The following is a 13,085-nucleotide window of genomic DNA, read 5'->3' on the forward strand; positions in this document are numbered from 1 at the left end:
TAAAGAAATTGTCAATATAGATGTACCGTATAGGAAATTATTCATTTTCCTTAAGTACAGGTAAGGTAGCAGATTTACTGTTTTGTTCACATACAAGTTAGTTCATGGATTGTATAAAAATGTTTAATGTTATCCTTCAATTAATTTAAGTATATGGATAATATTATACATTTTCATATAATTCTAAAACTAGATTGAACATGTATCAAAAGTTTATAGATCACATTGAACAAATTGAAAGTTCATGAACGGCATTGTATATTGAATTAAAATTCATTGACCACATTTAACAAATTAAAGGTTGAGAAATCACATTAAAAATTACAAATTATTTGTGTTATTTTCCCTTATTTATTTTGTTGAGGAAAGTAATTTTAGTTTTATCACTTTATTTATTCTAATGTTATGGTCGAGAGTTACCTCAAAAATTGAGAGAGTGAGGGAGGGGAAAAAGATTTACGTATTGACATTTATGTTACACGAGCGTAGAAATTGTGAGGGAAAGATGGGAAAAGAAAAGGGAGGGGGGAATTGGTGCAAAGAAGTGTACCGTCCATGTGTCTCGATCATTTCATACGATGAAAAAAATGAAAAAAATAAATGAAGAAGAAGAAGAAAAATGATGGAAAAGCTCTTTATATTCTTGATTTTGGGACTACTTACCCATGTTTCCGTGAATTCAAGAACACAATTTACTATACCATTCAGAAAATTATTAAGATAATCATTATTAAATATAATCACTCATTGGAAAATCACCATCTTTTAGACATTTTATTTGTGTATTCAAGTCATTATCTCTAGAATTTCGATGATCTAACATGAAATTGAAGAATAACATAGTAAAAGGGAATATTTTTCTCTAGTTTTTTTGGACTCTAAATCACAAAAAAAAAAGAGATTTGAAATTATATATCAATGTTGACAGGCATTTTGTTGGAACAATGTTCATATTCAAGCACAATAAGGAAATTAGAGAAGCAACAATTTGCACATGATCAATTAAAAGTTCCCAAAAGACGAAAATATAGGAACTCAGTAATTAAAAAGAAAAAAAAGGAGCATTTATTATGTATCAGTATTTACACAAAAAAATTGGAAAAACCATCCTCTCGATGGTTTTTTACCCGTTATTCTCCAACAGGAAATATATCAAAGAATCTCCTTATATCCAAAAACAAAAACCAAAAAGAGGACTATTTCTTTCCTCCTCTCTAATTCTTTCCTTTTTCCCCTTTTCGCCCCGGATTTCCCTCCTTTTTATATTTCCCGCCCACTGCGCTTCCGATCGTTACGACGACGACGACGATAGACTCAGGAGCACTCTCGCCGTGACAGCCTCGCCGCACGCAGCTCAGTCGCGGTGGCCGGGCCCGCGCGCCGCCGTGCGCAGGCACAGGTGCTGCGCGGCAGCAGCACCGCCCCCACCTCCCACTTCCCGCACCGCCCGCATCGTTGCCGCGGCGGCCTCGTGGATTCCGCCTCCGCGTCGCCTTCTCCCGCAGCCGCCGTACCGGGGCCGTTGCTCCCGCAGCAGGACTCCGCGTCGTCGACCACGCCGCCGCCGCCGCCGCCGCCGCGGGAGAGGACGCGCTGGAGGGTGGAGCGGAGGGAGTCGGCTTCGAACTCGTTGTCCTGTGCGAGGCCCCGCCACATCTGGCTCTCCATCGCCAGGATCTTCAGTTTCTCTTGGAGCAGACCGTTCAACTTCCGATTCTCTGGATTTCTCTGTCTTTCTTCTTCAGTTTTCTCGCGAACGCCTGTGTCTGCAGACACGTCCAGAACAGGAAAGTTGTCAGGAAATTTCTAATTTTCCTATTTCCCTTTCAACAATAAGTAATTTCTTGACGCAATTCGCGAAAATTTAATATTTCTTCGCCGGGAACAGAGCCGACATTGTTAATGTTTTCTGGGTTTTTATTTTCTTGAAATCTCAGAACAAGTGTAAGAACCCTAATCAAACCATCAAAAAATAAAATTATTGAAAGAGGAAAGGAGAAAAAGGGTCTTACATGTTGCGAAATCAAACAGTGGATCTCCGATTCGCGACCTTGGATCTCGAACCCCACCTCGTGCCCCAGAAACGGTGACGCCTTGCTCATCTTGTGAGGAGGATTGCGACTCGCCGGGAAGCCATCGCCGTTCAAGTGGTCGTCGCCGATCGCGTCGTCTCTGGACCGCTTGTGGTGGCTCCTGGGGACAGAAACGGCGGCGTTGTAGTCGCTGGTCGATCCGCTGTCGGATTTCACGGACGATTTCGCCGTGCTGAACTCCGGGACGACGCGAAGTTTCAGGCGGCGGCGAGACGGACGCGAGATCGGGTCGGGCGTCTCCGTCTCCGTCGACGGCAGAGGGATGAAGTCCTCCGCATGGGTGGGGTAGGAGCGGATCGCGCAACGGTACTTCCTCGTCGCGATGGAATTCCCGAAGAATCTGCAAAAGAACCGAACCGATTGGAACTAAGCTCGAATGAAAAGCAGAGAGAGAGAGAGAAATAACCCAAATAGCTCACGATATTCAAAATCGAACAGAGACCCACGAATGAAGTTCGACGAATACCTGTTCACGATCATCCGAGCGGGAAAAGGATCGGCGCGCCGAGCTTCGACCGCCATGAGAGTCGCTTCAATTTTAGAGAGAGAGGGAGAGGAGTTTCAGACGAAGAGCATGAAGAAGAGAGTGAGAGCGAGAGCGCGTATGGTGTGGGCGAGGGAGTTTTGGGTTTTTTATTAGGCGCGTTTCCGACCGTTGCGACGACGACCGACGTCGTCACGGGCAGGGGCGCGGTGACCGCCGGGCAGTCGGGGTGGCTTGGCACGCACGCCGTGGGCAGGCACAGGTGGCGGCACGGCGGCAGCACCCCCGACCTCCTCCTCGTCCTCCTCCTCGCGCCGTACGCCCTGCACCTCCACACCACCGCCGTCGCCGCCGCGAGACGCCGCCGCTGCTCCCCTCCGGGGATAGCTGCTCCCGCAGGCGGACCCCGCGCCGGCGCAGGCCAGATCTGGTCCTCCATCAGAAAAGACTTAAAACTTTCCATCGGAGCAGCCGATTCAAGCTGCCGATGGAGGAGGAGAAACCCTCGAAATTCTCGCAAAGCTTTGGGAGATGGAGCTAATGATGCTGCCATTGATCACCTCTCTCTCTCTCTCTTGAAGGAAAGGAAGGGAGGGGCAGCATGGCAAGAAAGGTGATGTCCGTATCTTAAAATCCCACCATCAACGAGTGCATTAGAATTCAAATAAATGTACGACACTACATTTTTTAACACCTCGTGGGCCCCTTAGGAAAAACCCTAACGGGAAGGATTCGCCCCCATTCCCCCGGTTGGGTGGGGGTACAATTCTTCATAGGATAGACAAGGCTGTCGCGGTACTGCACGCTAAGTGAGATCGGACAAGGCATGGATGTGATTGAATTCGATCCCAATTCGCTTGGTTCGATGAGGTTCGGAGGAGAGATGGCTGGATCTGTCACTCCCTAGTAAGGGATTGCACTTGCTTTCCGAACTAGAATTTAGAGTCTACTATCATCTTAAGTATCAATATCAATCTTTAACTAGTTATTGTCCCGTTGGGTCAAGTAAGAGGAGATTCAAATATCATACATGTAAATATATAGGCCTAGGTGCTAAGATCTTGATCATGCTTTGGTTGGAGTGGACTCGAATTTTATGTAATTTCTATCACGAGAAGCAAAAGAGAGGAGGGAATGTCAGGGGCGTGAACACAAATTGGGTGAGTTGTTATTGTTGTTGATGGTCAATTTCATGCTTTCTTTTTAGAGAGTTGCCACATCATGTAGTTGGGCCATAGTTTTTGTGTCTTGGGTTTTGATCACATCATGGCCCAATGTTGCAATCTACATAGATTTAGAACTAGACGATACGCCTTTTATATAAGTTCCACCTAATTTCTTGTAATGGCTTCCCCTTTTTTAGCCAAGAAAAGAAAATCGGAAATGTGACTTGTACACAAGAATCATCTTGTCATCCGCACTTACCACATGGGGTAAAAACCCATCAATTTTATTTATTTATTTTCAAGATATTTTGGCAGATTCCACACTTATTAAGAAAAATGTATCATTATCATTTATGTACTTATCAAGTACATCCTCATTCATATTAACTCCCAGGACACGCAGCCAACCTGACATCGTTTGAAAAAATTAAACTAGGTTTGTGAATAAGATTTTTTTTTTTTTAAATATTTCTCGAATTCTTTTCACCTATAGAATTGACCAACATTTTATAAAGACAGTTGATGTCTTTTGATTTGACACACGATGACAAGAGGCATGTTTTGATGAGTACGAGCTCCTAAATAATTTTCAATCAGCTTTTAAATATTGGGTGGTTTAGGCACTGTTTCTGAGGACAAAAATAAATACGGGTGTATGACCACAGTTAAATGCAAAGTAAATAGGGATATATTGAAAAAAAGTACATGAAGAGCTTATTTATAAGTTTAGATGCAAGAAATAAAAAGAAATCAAATTAAATATGCATCTTCAAATTAGATATTGAAATAAGAGAAAATATTTTAAATATCTCTAAAAGATATCTAAATATCATAATATTGCTAACACATCTCATAAGCTAATGTCAAAACACAATTTTTCCTTAAGCTAAGGAGTTCGTGCAAAAAGTCAAATATCACGACATTATCGTCTTGATGAGTCATGACTATCACCACAACGCATAACCATCGAAATTAATCAAGTTCAAAGTTTGTTGTTATTATCATGTAAATGGCCACAAAATGTCAACAAGCATATGATCAAATTTAATAATGTTCAGAGTTTCCCACTCTTACCACATAAATGGTCCCCAAAGGTCATTATCATCATCGACGCCCTTTGATGTAATTATTGCCGAACATTCTAGTTTTGATTGTGAATTCTCGAGTTTTAGTTTGTTATGATATCCCGTCACGGACCATAGAAAAAGCCCCTTCTAATGGACTGAAGATTTTTTGTGGAATTTCTAATATTCAAGATTTCAAAATGAGAAAAAAGAAATATAAAAATGAAAAATGAGATTTGAACTCGATATCTAGATTTATTTAAAAGCTTGGGAGTAAAAATTGGGTTGTATGGCTGACCACATAGAGATAGAATTGGTCAGATCTCTGGATCTTAATGAAGTCACATGACGATTCCTTTTTTAAATCAGTTTGGGTTAAATTCAACACTTCAACAACCAAATTGAAGAACTTACTACCTCTTCATATCACCAAAAAATCCATAACTTTATCAAAATGTACCTAGTTTACCTTTATGAATCGCCACATTTATGGAATCACATGTGATAATCAACTTTTATAACTCTTTTTGTTGGGATCTACAACAAGTAAAATAAAAATTAGGTTGCTAAAGATATTACTTAAGGACATAATTTAAAAGGGTCAATATCACAAAAAACCCCAATCTAAACTCACCATGACACAAACATTACATAATTTTTTTTTGGGTCATTAAAAACTCTTTATCCTTATACTCAACACTTTTTTTTTTTGTATTATAAAAAGGGTTAATACCTTAAAAAACCCAAAACTGGTACACTTGTGACAAATTTACCCCAAACTATATTTTTGACCATGAAAAACCCCAAACTGGTACACCTGTGACAAATTTACTCCGACTAACTATAAAAAACCCTAAACTGGTACATTTATGACAAATTTACCCAAAACTAATTTATTCGGCCACAAAAAACCACAACCGGTAAATTTGTGACTAATATACCCTCCAAAAAATTAGATTAATACCACAAAAATCACAAAAATTATAAACTATGAGAAACAGAGTGTAAAATCCTAAATTGATATACCGGTCAATTGTCACGTGTTATTTAACTTTATAATTTAACAAGAAAGTTTAACTAAAACTAACAGAGGGTAAATTTATCACAAGTGTACCAGTTTAGGGTCAATTTGTCAAAGGTATACCAGTTTGGGGTTTTTGGTAGTCAAAAAAATAGTTTGGGGTAAATTTGTCACAGGTGTACCAGTTTGGGGTTTTTTAAGGTATTAACCCTATAAAAAATCCCGAACTTACTTAGTGCGATAAATATACTTTGGATTGAACTGAAATATAGGGTAAATAAATATGACACAATTGTATATGTTTGAGTTTTTTCGAGACAAAAAAATTGCGGGCATTTATATCACAAGGTATTTTTGCCACAGTAGATATAATTTGGGTTTTTATTTTTTTTTATTTAGCCAATTTAAAAATCGCATACATATTTATTTGTTATAAATTCTTTCACAAGGTCAAACAATGGAACATGGAGATGCATGTTATTTTGCGAAGGAGGAGATGGGGGTGAGGCAAAAGGCGACGGACACGTGAGCGTTAAAGCTTGGAACATCGCTAATTGCCCCTTTGCCATATCCTTAGTGATGATAATAATGTCTAAAGTTATATTCTATCACCAAAAGTGCCTCATATTTGTAAAATGCCCCAAAATTTACGCGATCGAAAAATTTAATGATTGAGAAAGTGTTTTGTATATTGATTGCAAGGCTAATAAAAAAACATAAATTCGAATACATAGCATCTTTTAAGGGCTTATTTGGCTAAGCTTTTTTTTTTTTTAAATGATAAAACATAATTATACTTTTTCGCCAAAACTTAAAATGCTATTCAAAATGCTGAAAAGTATGAAAAGAATTGCATGCTGATGTACTTATCAGTATTTGTATTGTGCAAGAATTTCGGGTATCTCGATTAAGGAAAAGTATGAACGCAGTTATGGAAAATGATATGGAAAGGTTGTAATTCTTTCTATAACAATAAAGAGTGACAAATTTCGGGGAAAAAAGAAGAAAAGGGGCAAAATGGTGGAGAGAACTGTCTATCGTCTACGTCTCAATCACTTCAATTGAGGAAGTACAATCAGAATCATGCCTTGCCCTTTTTCCTTTTTTTTTTTACATGCTTCTATCTTTTGCATAGCCACCCATAGAGAAAAAGATTGCCTCGGAATCAAAAATGGAAAAAGAAATGGATGGAAAAAGCTCTTTATAGAGGTGAGCATAATCCTCATTGAGTTGATCTAGCAACCCAAAGTCCAAACCACATAGTGTTGGTTCTTAATTTTTGGAGCAAAAGACCAATCCTATTAAGGCTAGGACAAAGAACTTGATTTGGTTTTAGGTTTAATTCGGGACCAACCAATTTTTTTTTTTGTTAAAGGTTAAACATACTGTTTTAAATTACATATATATTAACAATGCAACATTGAACAACTAAATTATGAACACCAATACATATCAAACATAAATATAACATAATGTAATAACAGAAATTTCATGCTTGCTAAAAGTAACAAACCATAAAAAAAAAAATAACACCTTAGGCAAGCGAGGAGACACCAGAGGTGAGCCGCAAGGCAAGTGAATGGAGGTGAGTGGCAGGGTAAGCAAGGGTAGCTAAGAGGAGCGAGTGCAAGGTGAGTGAAGAGAGATTAGTGTGAGGTGAGTGAGCAGAGGCGAGTCAGGTGAGTAGTGAGCGAGGCTGAGGTAAGCAAATAGCATGGTGAGCGAAGAGGGTTTTTTTTTTTTGTTTCTCAATTGAATTAAGGCCATGTTTCTATTTACTTTTCAATTTACATGGTAAACATAAGAAAAAAAAGATAACAAAGGAGGAGGCAATAGGGTTTAGAATAGACAAAGCATATAGTACAAAATATACAATATTTACAATGTTGGTTTAAGTTGGATCAACCTTAAACTCTCATGATCAAGAATCAACTCAAATAATGTGGGGTTTAGAGGTCCTAGGAGTAAGGACCAACCTACTTTTCCCTAGGAACTGGATTGAGATTGGTTGGGTTGGGTTGGTTCAGAGTCGGTCCAAGGTCAACTCTTAACCGATGCTCACCCCTACTTTATATCTTTGATATCTCGGAATACATGTCCATTGGACATTTACATCAATTAATAAAAAATTACTATATCATCAAGAAAATTATTAATAAGCTAAGAAAAAAAATAATACCACTAATCAAACAGTCACGACTAACTAATCTTCAGAATTTCGTGGTGACCAGCTAGTCGAAAAATTGAAGAATTCTAAAGCTTTGTTTCACTTAACAAACACATTTCAATTGTTATTAATTTGAGAGGTCCCTATAAGTTAATGCCGTTTTTTTTTATTTTTTTTTATACCTTTGATTGATTATTAATGCTGAAATGCATGATTCCCATTGACGAATCATGTAGCATGCAACGCGTTATACTAGAATTTAGCATTATTAGATGCCCTATTAATGTATTTAAATTTATAAAAATAAGGGTTCAAGATTTCATCATTGAACACCAGCTTATGAGTCAAAGGTGTTATTATTACCTTTCTATAGAACAAAAGATAGTCATAATAAATCGACCTCGAGGAAACGAGAATTAAGTGCAAAAGTGCTAGAAGAGCAATAATAAAGATTATAGAAAAAATATAAAAAACTCGAAATTGATATATCTATAATAAATTTATCCCAATTTCAAATTAATATGCTTGTGATAAATTTACACTTTATTAGTTTTTGTTAAGTTTTACCATTAAATTGTTGAATTAAATGACATGTGATAGCTGACCGATATACAAGTTTGGGATTTTACCCTTCGTTTGTTACAAATAAACCAATTTGTAGTCTTTCATATTTTTAATCCAATTTAATAGAAACTAAATGAGGCTAAATTTATCATGAACACACTAGTCAGGGCCTTTTAGTGGTTTAAAAATTAATAGTAAATTTATCATAGTTATACCACTTTTAGGTTTTTTCGTGATCAAAAAATTAATTTGAAACAAATTTGTCATAAGTATATCAATTTGAGGTTTCTCGTGGTATTAACCTTTTGCAATGTAAGCATTTTAACTTTTTCCCATTGATACACATAAACTTTCACATAATTCAGATATTAAAATGTGGATCAACATATAAATTTTTCATAATTTTCAAATTTTGACAGAAATTGCCCTTCCCCGCAAAATGATATGCCGCCCAATACCCCCCTTTGACCCCGCGAAAGAATTAATAGTGAATATAAAAATTTGTCCCCAAATAACATAGTTATCAAACTAACTAAGTCTCTCCATCAATTCGCCCCTTTTTTTCTCTTTGCCTCAAAATTTCTATACTCGTGTAATATAAAATATTAATAAGGAAGTTCAAATATATATTTTTCCGTAATTTTTTCAATTTTCAGTAATATTTTTAATTTTGATGGAAAAATATATTTAAAAAAAAAACTTAACCCAATAGGCCGTTACACATAGAATAAGGGATGCCATATATTTGAATTTATTTTTTATAGCAACCATGCAATCAATATACAAATCATTTTCTCGATTACTAAATATTCAAGCCCTGTAAATTTCGGGGCATATTGCAAGTGTCCGCACTTTTTGCATGGCGGCATCTTCATTCAAATCAATCTATTTGTCGAATTTCAATTTTGAGTCATTCTCATAAAGATTTCTTCTAGTAGTTTATGAGAACATTAAAAATGAAAGCAACTTTGATTTTGTCAAGTCTTAGAACAAGTCGAAGTAATTTACTATTTTAAGTACGCATATGCAAGCTAATGGAAATATTAGATTAAAAACTTATTAAAATACAAACTTTTCTTAAAGATAAACCAATGCGCTGTTCACAAGTTAGACCTTAAAATAACTAAGAGGCTCTCTCTTTCTCTCTGCCTCTCTCTCAATTTACTTAGTAACTCTCGACTATAACCTAATTTGTCCCTAAAATACTTTCTTCAATTAGAATAAATCAAACACAACTTTGTTGTGCTGATTTCTTGGACTGATTATGGACGGTGGTTGAACAACCTTAATCATATCAAAATTAAAATCAGAAAAAAGGAGCTTCACATGCTATGTGGACTTCACATGATTCTTTGTCCGAATAAGACATTTAAATTAATTAAAAAATGTTTTGATTTACCGCATTAGATAATCAAAGCATCGTCCCACGATAGTCGGCTTTAATTACATGCTTTTGTTTCACCTAATTTACACCATTTTCGTGTTAAATATGCAGGGTACATGTCGCTGACAAGAACCCACAGAACTTTTGTATTAATTAGTACAATTTATTCATTCTGTATTTGCTTACCGTATCATAGTTATCAGAAAGGTACAAATTAATGCTTGGAGCAGTTGGGCAGTCATTGCAGAATCAATTTTGACAGGTCTGACAATAGCACATAGGGCCCAACATCTGTTGGTTCCACTATGATCAAACACTTGGCCACCATCTCCCAAGTTCAATATGAGAAATGGATCCTACAAGCAAGAAAGCATAGGACCCCGTGGTGAAGATCCTGCCTCAGTACTCAGTAGGTACTTGTTTTAATCAAGGGTTAATACTCTGAAAAATCTCAAATTAGTATACTTGTAACAAATTTACCCAAAATTATTTTTTTGACCATGAAAAACCCCAAAATGGTATACTTGTGACAAATTTACCCCGACTGACTATAAAAAGCCATAAACTAATACATTTATGACAAGTTTATTCCAAACTAATTTATTCGACTGCAAAAAAAAATTCTAAAATGATAAATTTATGACAAATATGCCATATGCTAAATTGGATTAATACCACAAAAATTGTAAACTGTGACAAATGGATCATAAAATCTTAAATTGGTATACCGGTCAATTGTCACGTGTCATTTAACTTAATAATTTGAGAATAAATTTAACGAAAACTAACAGATGGTAAATTTGTCACAAATATATCAGTTTTGGGTAAATTTGTCAAAGGTATACCAGTTTGGGGTTTTTGGTGATCAAAAAAATAGTTTGGGGTAAATTTGTCATAAATGTACCAATTTAAGATTTTTCAAGGTATTAACCCTTTAATCAATTCTCTCGAATCCTTCACGGGACTAGTCCAAGCAAGAAGATTGACCGTGCAACCGTAGTGGTCCACCTTAGGGTGGATATCATAAACTCGAGACATTAGGTTGAAACGCCACTAGCCTTTTGAACCATCTCGGAATGTGTGTAGGCGGATAATATGCCGACAAAAGTAGCATCATTCGGCATTGGACCTTTCCTCTCCATATACAAGAACATTTCCAGGGCTTTCTCACTTCGCCCATGTATTCCATACCCCATGATTATAGCATTCCACGAGACATCACTTTTGTCGGGCATCGGATCAAGCCCTTTCTCGGCTAAATCTGTAGCGCCACATTTTGCATAAATTGTCAATAGCTTCAATATCATAATATTTCATGTAAGAATGAACTAAGTGGCCCGTGTTGAGGTCCACTAACAAGAAGTCCTGTTGAGTTTAATCTCTTCCTCTTGTAGCATATTATCAAACAAACTCAAAAGCTCCATGTGACCTTTAACACATACGTAAAGAGCCAACATGGTTCTATATGAAACCGGGTTATGGGAAGGCATTGAATCAAAATAGCCACGAGCCTCTGATGCGTGTCTAATCCTTGCCCTTCCATCAATTGCACAATTCCACAACACATTATCCCTAAACGGCATTCTATCATACAACCATTGCGCTTAGCCCGTGTCCTCTCTGGCAACCCTTAGTCATCCGGTTCCGGTCGTAGATGTCCCTTTCGGTCATTTCATCAAAAAGTTCATGAGAAACATTCACTTCCCCTTTCTTAAAATGACCATCAATCATGGAATTCCAGCAAACCAAAACACAGGCCCTGCATCAAACACCAAGCGCACACTCCTTGCTTTTTGAAAAACCAAATATATATGAATCAACGCATTTCCCACAAATAAATCCGACTCAAACCCAAGTTTCAACACACCTTTCATTATTCTATTTTTTGAAAAATAAATTAGAATTAAAAAAAAAACCACTGTTAGTGACCACTTACCCGCATGCATCTAATTCCATGACCCATGATCATAGCATTCCACGAGACAAGACCTCCATCAACCATATGATCAAATACTTTCCTGGCTCAATCCATACCGTCACATTTTGCATACAATCAGCTTCAATCTCATTATCCTTCATGTACAAATAAACGAAGTGGTCTGTGTCGCAGTCCCCTGCACTGGCACATGCAGGTAAACACTCAAAAGAGTAGCCCTATTGGGGTTGATGTTCTGGTCCGTGAGTGTACAAAGTGTAAAGTGTGCCTAATAATCACAAACCTGCATGTGAGTACCGTAGGGTCTTAGCTCATGGTCTGCATTGTATAGTTAGAAGACTTGCACACATACATATTGACCCTCATATTCACATTTTTCCATGTGGGACAAGACACCTTATGTTTTTATTTTTATTTTATTTTATTTTATTTTTATGTTTGTTTTACAAACAATCAATAAAGCATACCTAGTTAGAATATCCAAATTATGTTTTGAGTTTCTTTGCCATCAAATTCAAAGAGGATTGGATATTAGGCATGTCACTCTTTTAGGACTTTGCCTTCTAAGGCTAGATATCAAAATTTTTATTCTCTTATCCATTGTCAATCGTTCATTTGACCTATGCATAATGAATAGGATGCAATTGATCAACAACCATTGGAAATTTTTGAGGCCATCAAAAAGTCAAATGCTCAATAATATGAACCCTATTTTATTAGGAGCAAAATTCCTTTATTTTATTTTATTTTAAATTTTGCTTCCTCTCCTCTCATAGACGCAAAACTCACTTACATCAATGGTCCTCAATCTTGAAGACACACGCATCTGCCTTCATAAAAATAGAGATGCTCCCCAGGAGGACAAACTCCGACACAGTTTTCCTGGTCCTTTCCGAATGCCCTCTGTTGGAGGGCAGTCACTTTGGCCATCTATACGGCAGGACGAAACCCGTTAGGACAGTCTTTTATTGTTTGAGCACACAAGACGACAAAACCTTTAAAGGAAGGAAAATCTGGAGGAACTCATTAGTGTAGTTCTACGCTAAAAAATGATAATACAAATTAGGAGGTGAAAAGAAACCTACTGGATGCAATCACCAATACAAATTGAGGGGTGAGAAGAAACCTACTGGATGCAATCACCAATAGAACACTCATTGCGCTGGGCTTGGCTTGACCCTTGTCCATTTCCAAATACATTGACTT

The 13,085-nt window shown here is 37.1% G+C and overlaps 1 protein-coding gene across 1 annotated transcript; it reads right to left on the reverse strand.

The window, feature by feature from the left end:
• Nucleotides 1-1,703: 1,703 nt before the first annotated feature.
• Nucleotides 1,704-3,172, reverse strand: LOC104444610. Its single transcript, XM_010058320.3, has 3 exons — nucleotides 2,560-3,172; nucleotides 2,013-2,433; nucleotides 1,704-1,766 (listed from the first exon to the last, which is right to left on the reverse strand). The coding sequence occupies exons 1-3, from the start codon at nucleotides 2,613-2,615 to the stop codon at nucleotides 1,704-1,706; spliced, it is 540 nt and encodes a 179-aa protein (XP_010056622.2). The 5' UTR covers nucleotides 2,616-3,172.
• Between the last annotated feature and the right edge of the window lie 9,913 nt (nucleotides 3,173-13,085).

Source organism: Eucalyptus grandis, chromosome 5 (assembly GCF_016545825.1).
Source record: "Eucalyptus grandis isolate ANBG69807.140 chromosome 5, ASM1654582v1, whole genome shotgun sequence".
NCBI lineage: Eukaryota > Viridiplantae > Streptophyta > Magnoliopsida > Myrtales > Myrtaceae > Eucalyptus > Eucalyptus grandis.